The sequence below is a fragment of the Gossypium arboreum genome, chromosome 1 (assembly GCF_025698485.1).
Source record: "Gossypium arboreum isolate Shixiya-1 chromosome 1, ASM2569848v2, whole genome shotgun sequence".
NCBI classification, from domain to species: domain Eukaryota; kingdom Viridiplantae; phylum Streptophyta; class Magnoliopsida; order Malvales; family Malvaceae; genus Gossypium; species Gossypium arboreum.
The window spans coordinates 111739120-111750795 of NC_069070.1; the positions used below are offsets into that span (position 1 = coordinate 111739120).

Genomic DNA, 11676 nt, shown 5'->3' on the forward strand with positions numbered 1-11676 from the left:
GTTCAGTTCGGGGGGATACATTTCCCTATGACCATACGGAGATGAAAATCTCACGAAATCATAGGTACGGATGTACCCCGGAAGCAATCCACTAGCCCATGCGGAGGTGAAAACCTCACGAAAGCGTAGTTTCTTACTCCCACTTAGAAGGTGTGACCACAGGGGTCATGCAATGAAATACAGTGCTATTCTACAAGACCCGCACCAAAACAATCATACAATCGAATGCAATCAAAGATACATGATTTTTTTTTAAAATACATTTTCGGTTTTTGACAAAAGGACAGTAAATAATCGATTTTTATGGCTCGAATCTCAAGTCCCCAGCGGAGTCACCAAGCTATCGAAACCATCCCTTTTTCAAATATTTTAAAATTTTCAATGAAATGAAAATACAGGGGAATCGACCTTTTGAAAATAAAATATGGACTCGCCACCGATCCTTTTGTTTTGGTGTGATCGGGTCACCTAAGAATTTGGTTATTTTAATAAAATATTTTTGGTTTATTAAAACAACGAATCTGGTCTACAACAATATGAGAAAACGGGCTCGGGAGTCAGTTACGTATGAGGAAGGATTAGCACCCTCACTACGCCCAAAATTGGTACCAAATCGATTAAATACTGTCCTTATGTCTAAAATTAAAAATATTTTTGAAATGTGGTTCCTTTTTTAATAACATTTGAATAACCCGAGTTGATTGTCAAAAATCTTCTTGTTTTGATGCCCGAAAGTTTATAATTCGATAATTACAAAAGGATGCTCAACTATTTAGTCTAACGAAAAATCGAAACCCAGCACAGTAGGGTACGATTCCTCGAATTTCCAAATATTGACCATTGCCTTACCTTATAAAATACGTGTGAACTTCCGAGGAGATATTCGATTATTTTGGACAAATGAAAAAGCGTAACCCAGCACGATAGGGCTCGATTCTCAAATCGCCAAACATCGAATATCGTCTTCATTTTGAAAGATTTTAGAAAATGTGAGTGAAATTCCGAAGGGATCTTCAATTGTTTCGGACCAATGAAAAAGCGCGACCCAGCACGGTAGGGCACGATTCTCAAATTGCCAAACATTGAACATCGTATTCGTTTTTTAAGTATATTTTTTTAAAAAAAATGAGTGAGAATATAAAGGAATGTTCGATCGTTTCGAACAAACGATGAATCACGACCCAGCACGATAGGGCATGGTTCTCGAATTATTAAACGCTGAATATTGCCTTTGTTTTAAATAATTTTTAGAAGACATAAATGAAATTTTGAAGGGATATTCGATTATTTTAAGTGAACACGGAATTGCAACCCAACACGTTAGGGCACGATTCCGCGGATTGCTAAATATCGCACATCGCCTTCGTTTTAAAGAATTTTTAAAAGGCATGAATGAAATACTGAAAGGATATTCGATTATTTTGAGCAAACGCGAAATTGCAACCCAACACGTTAGGGCACTATTTCGCGAATTGTCAAATATCAGATTTCGCCTTCGTTTTAAAGAATTTTTAAATGGATACTTATAAAACTAGCTTAAAACATATTAATTCGATTTGAAATAAGATGAAATTAATCATAAAAATTGGGTTTCTAGAACCACATTTCAAAAATCAAAAGGAAAACAATGAATGGGGTAATATATACATGCGAGATGCAATGCTTAACGAATGAAAATATTAGTCAACTAGCAGAACAAGCAACTAAATATAATTAATCTAAAAATTATGACCTAATTTCAACTATGTATGAATAATAATTAACAAGGCCATATGAAACAATGAATAAAATGCAACGGCAGTATACATGGCATAATAAAATTATTAGAGGCATAAAAATAAAATACAAATCAAAGAAGCAACATGGTATAAAACTATTACACAATAATGATGAATAAATGGACATGTAAAATATAAGTCGACCAACTACATGATGATTCAAAAACTATATACATATAATATAAAAGAATAATAATAAAGACGCATGACAAGACACAATACACAAGATAGACTTATAAGTCACATATACATGTAAGTTTATCGGAAAGAAATCATGAGATTAATGATGTAAATTCTAAGTTAGACTTAAAATATACATATGCCCTTATATTAAAACATTTAAATAATAGGCTATAATAAAACACATAAGTAATATAATATGAAGATATACTAAAAATAATGATTTTAACAATTTAAAAAAATTAAACTTCTAAAAATAATTTCACATATATATATAAAGAGAATATTTGATAAATCGTAAAGCAAATGTGTTTTAGATAAAGAATCTATTAAAATAATAAGCATATACATATACATATAAACTTGAAAGAAAACGTATGTAAAATAACATAGAGATAATAACATGTATAGGACTAAACTTATTTTATTATAAACTACATAGTAGATTTAAGAACATACTTGTATATGTAAGAAAACTATATATATATATATAGAATGAATAGATTTAGAAATATATATAAAATGAAATGTGTAATCATATAAGTAAGTATAAAAATAATTTAAATTTTATACAAAAACATATAAATACTGAAACATGCTAGGATGATAAAAACATTTGCTAAAATATATGGGTAGAGTCAAAACCATGACATGCATGAAAATACATTGACTTTATCATAATATATATACATGTATAAAAATGTTTTAAAACGAACCAATTTAAAAGAAAACAAATAAATGGATATATATATATATAATTACATATGTAGATATATGTGCATGGAATAAAGTTAATTTATTATAAAATATATATATATACATATACATGTATATGTGATAATGTAAAAACATTTGCACAAAATATATAAAACATGACAATAGTATTATATATAATAAATACAATAATAAAGAAGTAAATGTCGAGGCAATGAAGAAATGTACAAACGAGTAAATAAAAGAAACTATGAATTTAAAGGACCGAATTAGAACGAAACTGAAACAAGAAGGATAATTTGAAAACCAAAAATGATACCAAAAGGGGCAGTATGCGACGCGCGTAAATGTCGAAGGACCTAAACTGGAAATATTCCAGTCCCCCAAAACACAGTATTTAAGCGCGGACCAATGTGCAAAACGCATGCAAATTATAGGGAAAATTTAAAAGAAAAGGAAAATGCAAATATTCACCAATTTGAAAATGGGACAAAATGGGGAGGACTAATACTGAAAATAAACCCTCACCGCAAAAACACGCGGGTCATCGGGGCAGCAAATCGGACCAGGTCGGGTCTCTTACCAAACGACGTCGTTTTTGAACCACTGGAATAGGCTCAAAACGATGTCGTATTTGGTCCTTTAAAAAGGCTGAAACTTATCAGTTAGCCGAACCCTAGCATTTCAGTCAAAACAAGGGGAGAGGGGAACCCGAAGGTTCTACGCCGTTCGGCCTTCATTTCATCACGACGACAATGAAAGATGACTTTTGGTGACCCCCCCTTTTGCTCATCCGTTTACTCCAACACGGTGTTTATCGATTTAAGCCCTGAAGTCCCATCTCTGATTTTGATTTTTAGCAAAGGAGATGTGGTCTCCGACGGTTCATTCGCGAAGGTAAATCCTTTCCTCTTCGCTTTATTCACTTTCGAGGAAAAAAAACAAAAATAGAGAACAATCGAAAGAAAAAAAGAACGCCTACTAGTTTGAATCGGAAAATCACCTTCGAATATAGGTGGTCTTTTCTTTGTATTTGATATCTGTATCTTTGTTTTTGTGTTGCGTAAAAAAAATACAAAGACTCAAAATCTGGCTTTATAGCCGAAAGGAAAGAGGAAAAATTAATGAAAAATCAAATACAATGTTTGTCTTTTTTGTTTTTCTTTGCTGTTGTTGCTTGTTTGTCTCTTTGCAGGTGCTAGTGTGCTGGCGTTCGGGTACGGGTAGTGCGTGAAGACCGTACAGAGGTGCGCAGGGGGTCGTATGGAGTCACGCTGGAGGCTAGGGCTGCGGCGTTCCTTGCTGCTAGGATTCTGCCCTGTTTTTGAACCTTGGGCCACTTGGGTTAATTGGGTATTGGGCCACTAGATTTGGGCTAGAGGGACTGTTTTGGGCTTGTAATTAACTAAATGGACTTTGTTTTATTGATTTATTTATTTATTGTTTATGGTTTTTTTTTTGGTTTATTGCTCGGGCCCAGGCAGAATTTGGCCTTACAGAAAGGTTTCAAGTTACTGAGACTATCGGTCGTCGACCCGGTATACCACCTAGATCCTACGGAGTTGATCTTCGAAACAGACGATGCGATTGCAAGAGGTTTCAAACACTTCATTATCCATGTGCACATGTTGTGGCAGCTTGTGCTAAAGTCTCACTCAATGTAGAACAATTTATCGATAAAGTGTACACCCTCAATGCATGTTGCGTGTATGGGAGAACGAGTTTCCCGTGGTTCTTGACCTATCTACTTGGGAGGTACTTCTGATGACCTTCGAGCTTATTCCAGATAAAGGGTTATGTAGGAACCCGAAAGGTCGTCCGCAATCATCCAGAATCCATAACGAAATGGACATTAGGGAGAAATCCGACGAGAAGCTGTATGGTGTATGCAGATTAGCCGGTCATAATCGAAGTAAATGCCCGCTCCGAAACTACCATGTTGGACAATCGTCGCAATCGGGTAGAAATTGAGATGTAGTTCATTACATGTTAAAAGGATTGAATCACAAGTTTGTCTACAATTTGTTGTAGTTAATCTAATTTGACTTACATAGTTAGTATAAAATTTATTTATTTAAATAATAAATAAAAAAACCATAAAATTGATAAATAAAATGGAAAAAAAGTCATTACATAAATACAAAGGTAACTATTTAAATTGCAAAAAAAAATTAAATTGTTAATTAAAATGCCAAAAAATTCATTACATAAATAAATATGAAGTTATTTATATTACAAAACCCCCTCAAATTGATGGTTTTATGGTGTCGTTCTAGGGGTATATTTTTGTAGAGCTCGACGTTCACGTTGCGGGCGATTACGGCGATCAACATTCTCTTCATCCGTATGTGGGGGTGTGCGAAACATAGATGAAAAATCATATGTCTCAAACGCCATCGATGAACTTGAGCCGGGAGGAGTGGAGTATAGCAATTGATACAGGCCGGAAGGAGTGGAGTACGGTGGTGGATACGGGCTGGAAGGAGCGGAGTATTGAGATGGATACAAGCCAGGATTTCTGGAGTACTGATGTGGTAGTGGGCTGAAGATATCGAACTCTGAATGATATCTGTGGTCTGACGAGCCTGGGAAATAGTTATTGCCCCCCAAATCTGGATGATAAGAACTATTTCCAGAGTGTAGTTCCAGCTCTGGCTGTGGTATATGATGCGAATCTGAAAACGGTTGTCCAATTCGTGTCGTATGCGGAGGGGCTACTATCGACCGCCCACCAAATAAAAATGGTTTCCCTATCTCATAGTACCACTGTATGTACTCTAACGAGGGCTGCAGATCCAAAGTACGATCCATTTGAGGTACCCTCCCTAATCGGTTATTCCACATCGTAATATATTCTTCATGCACTTCTCCCCAATTATTTCCATACACCCCCGTCCTGCTTATCCCATAGATATCCCCCAATTGTACTGGCAGTGTTGGGATATACTGTATGCAACCGAACTGCCGGAGTACTCGATCGCCATGATACCACTCCACTATATGAAAATTGATAACAGGTGCGCTAATGCACAATAGGTTTGAGTGGACGTGGGCAGATGAGGGAATAACCGCCATAATTGCTGGAACGGAATACGGCATCCAAACGAACTGCACAGTTAATAACATTTTTATATTAATGCGGGTCGAGTGAGATGAAAAAATAAAATTAATTTTATATTAGAAAAACTTACCCCCTCTCCAGCATGATTCTCAATCATCAGACGGTATATCGGAACCATGTATGACCTCCCGATACCCGGATTAGTATGTATATGCTCTCAATAGCTTGTTGTCCTCTCAATAGCTTCATATTGTATGTATATGCTAAAGTTTAAAAAAAAATAGGTTTGTATAATTTTTAACTTGATTTTCAAATAAATAAAAATAATAATCATTCTTTACGGGCTCGATCCCTTATAAATGAAGCTATTAAGAGGACAGCAAGCAAAAAAGAATGATCGGTGTGTGTTTAGTGCAAGCAGGTGTGAAAGAGAGAGATAGGCTATGATAATTGGTCTATCTTTTTTATATGTAATTTTTGTGGTAAATTCTTAAACCATTCTACGAAAATCAATAGAGGATGTGAACGGAAATGGTAGATAGCAGTGGTGGGTGTCTTTGGTCTCCACCTCATAAATTGATATTTCCTATAATGCTGAAACCATCATACAAAGGCAATGCCATGATTTAACATCAATATAATATATATATGTTCATAACTAACTGTGATTATTGGTTTAATTTGTTTAAATATGTGAGTCGATATTATGCTTCTTCAATAATCGGACTTAGTTACATTTTATATGATATCTTAACAGAGTAATTTTAAATAATATTTGCAAGATAGAGTAAGCAAGCATCCACATCTGCTTAGGCTAAATATGAATTTTCATTGTTTGGCCTAAAATCAAATAATAACATATCAATACTCAACAATAACTTAAAAATTTAAATGACCTTAAACATCATTTGTCCAAATTCATTTTCAAAATGAAATGATTTTTAATTTTTTATAAACTTATATGTTAAACTCACCAAATACTAAACTAAACACAACAATTTATAACTTAATCCTAAATTACTAATAAATTAATTTTAATATAATTACAAACACAAAAATTTTAACATAATCCTAAATTACTAACAAATTATTTTTAAAATAATTATAAAAACAAAAAAATTACATTCATACAAAATATTAATCCAAAACTATAAACACTAAACATAAATATTTTATAATTAATAATTAATAACAAAGAAAATCACAATATCTTAATTAAACTCTTTAAATTATAAACAAAATTATTTACTAAAAATATTTTTTTTTTTTTTTTTCTTCTTCTTCTTCTCTTCTTCTCCTTTCTCTCTTTCGATGTGTGGATGGAGTTTGGGGGACCATGCTTATAAGGTCCCCCATTTGCTTTTCCCATTGAAGGGACTAAATGGTGCAGCAGCAACAGTTGCTGGTCTGTGGAGCTGAGGAGGGGGGCATGCATGCAGGCTGTAGGGAGAGACTGTTTGGGCAGCAGGCCAGCTGCGTGGGCAGCATGCAGGGCAGCCCATTTGCGCCTAGCTGCCAAGTGCGATTAATCGCGCCTATCCGACAGGTGCGATCCGTTTTTACCCGTATTTTTACTTGTATATATATTTAAATATTTTTAATAAAAATAAAAAATAATATTTTATTAAAAAACAAAAAAAATAATATAAAATAATGAATCGCGCTTGTCAGATAGGCGCGAATGAAAAAAATACCCCATTTTTATATATAATCGGGCTGACAACCTATTTTGATAAATATTTTTTTTAATTTATTTAAGTAAAAAAGCCCTTTTATTTAAATGATAGTCTTTAACTAAAATCAAAACATTGAAAGACTAAAAACCATACTATTGTTGGAACTCGGAAGGCATGATGAAGAACTTGTTTTGATCTTCAGAAATGTGTTAAAGATCTCGCTTTGAATTGGCTAAACTCTTCATAATCTTAATGGTGGCAATCAGTGGGGCGAGCCACCTCTTTTATTATTTATATTGGTTTTTTTTTTATGGGAGAGGGGATCCCGAGAAGTTAACTAGTTTTGGGTCCTCCCATTAATAAGTCCATTTTATTACAAGCCCTACAGCTATTTGTGCCACACCAACAATATTATCTTTAAACTGAGACAAAACTAAGCTCATTTGTATAGATTATGTAATAAATTGAGTTTTACCGGTTTTCTTCATTCAATTTGTTTCCCCAAACAAGAACAATCAGCAAAAGTTTAAATTAAGAATAATAAAAAAACTGGCATAATTTGTGAATTTAATTATTATTATTTTTAGTTAAATTTAGTCATTAACTTTTAATAATAATTAAATTACTTTTTTAAATAAAAATAATGACTAAAACATTAATTCTTTAATATGTTAGTGTGGCAGTCAATATTTACTTCTCAACAAATAATTTTAAAACCATAAAATATTCAAAAATAAAAATTCAAAATTCAAGAAGAAATATAAAAGCTCATGAAAATTAAATAAATTAGCATGGAGTATATGTGGATTGTCATATGAGCTTTCATGTTTAAAATGTAATATTTTAGTTAGTATTTTCATTAAAAAATTCGACTTTTTTTTAAAATGTTAGTGATCGCTTCTTTTAAAATGTTGAAGATTAAATTTAACTAAAAATAAAATAAGAAAAATATAAACATTGAGGACTAAATTTAATATTATGCCAAAATACTCTCTTACCATTTATACTTTTCAATCATTTTTACAATTTTCTAAATATTTAATAGTTTATTTATAATTTTAAAATGGATGAATAGTTAAATTAAAAATTTTGAAATTAAATACAAGTTTAATCATTAATGTTGATTTTATATACTTTTAAATAATTTAGTATAACAAATATGAGACATTTCTCAAACTATTGCACATGAAGAAACATACAAATTTACTTGCTTTTATTCCTTCAAACATAATCAAAATACATCTTCAACTAGTTGAGATACGAGACAAACACATACAACCCAGATTCAAGGATGGGTTGCCATCACCATGCCCACATAAAAAATTGTAATTAGACCACTAGGTTGAAGTGTAGATTCATGTCACTCTCATTTGACCTTCAGTCTACATGGTAGTGCATAGTTTCATAAGATGCTTGACATGTGCTGTTTTTTCTTTGGACCCAAAAACACAGTTGTCAGTTGGTAACTTTTAGTGACCTTATTTATAAACTATGCTCCAATATTTAGGAAACGTGAATTTCATGTTTCTTGTACCATCACATGTTTTCTTTTTACTTAATTTTAACAGTAATGTTTTGACTTTTATTTTGTAAAATTATAAATATAAAATAATAAAATAATTTTTTATATTTTAAATAATTTAATTAGAATTGGAGAGAAGTTTAAATATATATTCAAGATCTTTCAATGCGATAGTTATATGATAAGTGGGTCATTTTATTAGATAATTTCATTCACGAGCTTGAGGTTTTAGTCTTTTCAAAGTAATTCCTTCATTTACTGCAACTTGACTAATGACTAAACTCGCGTCATTGAAGCCCCTATTGTGACGAGCATTTGTTGTTAATTTTAAAATGGGATAACATGCTCGATAACGCATGAATTCTAGTATCATAAGTGTTTCTTCGTAGGAACGTCCACAAATATGATCAATTATTTTTCGTGTTTTGTGAACAGATATACATGTATACTTCATCTCATGTATAATAACAATTTTATATTTTTAAAATTGATAATGTGGTGAAATTTTATTGGTGAATTATTGTAAATAAAAAACAAATGAATTAATCAACAAAACAACATGTAACTAAATAAAGTTAGTACTTTAAGGATGGACAAAACTTACCCTTGAATAATTGTTCTTTTATATATGATTACGACATTCATTAAAATTATTTAAAACAACTATTATGTCAGTCTCCTATTTTTTATTATTTTTTAAGAATAGAATATTTAAAAGCAAAGTTGTTTTCATAAAGCAAATATAAAAAAATTATCAAGTTATTGCACATGAAGAAACAAACTTATTTAATTACTTGCATTTATGTCCTCAAACATAATCCAAATACAAATACAAATCTTCAATTTTCAACCCTTAGAATTACAAGACATACAAACCCAAACCCACAAAAGAAGAAATTGAAAGGATTAAACCAAAAAAAAAAAAAAAAAACACTTTTAAATAGAAATTTTTGAAGAACGAAACTGAGGAGTAAAAGCATCAATCATTTTCTTGATTTCATCAGGATTGGCACCAACAAGCTTGTCAACCTGAGTTCCTTGCCTCATCAACAAAAACGTTGGCATTGCTGTGATTTCCATCTTGGATGCTGCCTCCTATTTAACATCCGAATATTTCACACATCCTTATTTAAGGTTTTCATATAAATTTTATCTATAATAGAAAATATGTGAGAATTGTTATTTTTCTATAATAATGAAAAGACTTACAATTTTTATAACATTAGATTATTGGACACTTGACTTCCACTATTTAGTTCATTTGTTAAAGTTGTTCACCCTATACATATGTGTATGTGGGGCAAAAACAATGATTTGCTCCCTCCATGTCTAAAGCTTCAATTTAACAGTTCTAACTAAAACCTTATGGAATTTTGATTAAAATGGTAAAGTTAAGAATTTGAAAATCTTGATATCTTAGATTCTAGTTCTTTATAGGTTTTTCTTTTTATAAATTTATTTTGGGTTGAATTATTTTTGTTGATCTTACTTAAAAAAATCTTCATAATAATATTTTTCTAACTCTTCAATTATTATTCAATTAACTCTAACCACTAAGTAGTACTCATTGAAAGAGTTAATAATAGCATAGATTAATAGTAATTTATATTTCCTAAATTCTTTAGTTTTTTAATGCATTTTAGTACAACCTTACATCCTATGCGTATTCAAATGCAAGGAAAGTGAGAATCCTCACGCTTATCTATATGCAAATTGAGAGCAAAATAGATAGTAACAACGATATCAAAAGTAGTTTAGGTTTGCCTGGAAACTTGTCAACTTTTTTTTTTTTTTCATCGAAGTTGCTAAAATAAACCAATAAAACAGGTTTTACCGTAATAGACTAAAAAAAATCAAAATGATATTATTTTCTTATTATCTAATTTACTAGTTGGTTATTTTTAAGGTTACTATATATGTGTGTAGGATTGGAAAAAATGAGATAGTAGAAAAGGGAAACAATACCTTAACATCGTCCACATCCACAGAAAGAAACAAAATATCTTGGTAGCTCAAGGCGAGTTCTTCAAAAAAAGGATTCATGGCCACTGAAGGCACGCACCAAGCTGCTGTAAAATGTACCATAACCTGCAAACCAAATATGCATGCCAATTTCATAGCTTCAAATTATCAGTTTTGGAGGTATAAGTTTATAAGCAAGCAAACATATATATGTATAGGTTTCAGACATAAAGAAGCAAAAAAAATTGTAATCTCTTCTTTTATCTTCAAATTACAAGGAAAAAATATGTGGAGAGGGAAAAAGAAGGCATACAGGGCAGGCTTGATTGTTAGCCTGTGTGATGAAGAAATCCCAAGTGCGTTGTGAATTTATTTTCACAACTCTTGATTTCGGCTTCTTACTTTTCCCCTCCATCATCCCTCCTTTCTTTCTCTACTGGGATCAATAATATGTTTTTCAAATTTATAGAGGGATTTCTCTGATTTTTTTTATTATGAATTTGTTACTTTGAACATGATGGATATGTTTTGGACCCACTTCTCATTCTTTCATACCTGGATTTGGATTTAGCTGACTTTCCATCTTTATCCTATTTTATATTTGTTCTACCATATCTTTTATTTATATATAATTGAGGAAGGAACAAAAAAAGGTGAGTGTATTTTGAGTGTCTCTCCCAAGTTCAAGACTAACATTTAGCAAATGGTGGGCGATGTCTTGTCTTCTGTTGAATGTTCATTGTTTTTGATCTTTGCTTTTAGACCTCAAAAACTTAATAAATT

The 11676-nt window shown here is 31.7% G+C and overlaps 1 protein-coding gene across 1 annotated transcript; it reads right to left on the minus strand.

Annotated features, from left to right (window-relative positions):
* Positions 1–9713: 9713 nt before the first annotated feature.
* On the minus strand, positions 9714–11357 carry LOC108456347 (thioredoxin-like protein CXXS1). Its single transcript, XM_017754943.2, has 3 exons — positions 11207–11357; positions 10897–11019; positions 9714–10026 (listed from the first exon to the last, which is right to left on the minus strand). The coding sequence occupies exons 1-3, from the start codon at positions 11309–11311 to the stop codon at positions 9868–9870; spliced, it is 387 nt and encodes a 128-aa protein (XP_017610432.1). The 5' UTR covers positions 11312–11357; the 3' UTR covers positions 9714–9867.
* Between the last annotated feature and the right edge of the window lie 319 nt (positions 11358–11676).

Bases quoted from the DNA above. Each gene is read 5' to 3' on its own strand.
- LOC108456347 (XM_017754943.2), bottom strand. From the start codon at position 11,311: ATGATGGAGGGGAAAAGTAAGAAGCCGAAATCAAGAGTTGTGAAAATA. The intron at 11,020-11,206 runs GTATGCCTTCTT...TTTGGTTTGCAG, and splicing joins CTAACAATCAAGCCTGCCCT to GTTATGGTACATTTTACAGC. The intron at 10,027-10,896 runs GTATTGTTTCCC...GATGTTAAATAG, and splicing joins TGGATGTGGACGATGTTAAG to GAGGCAGCATCCAAGATGGA.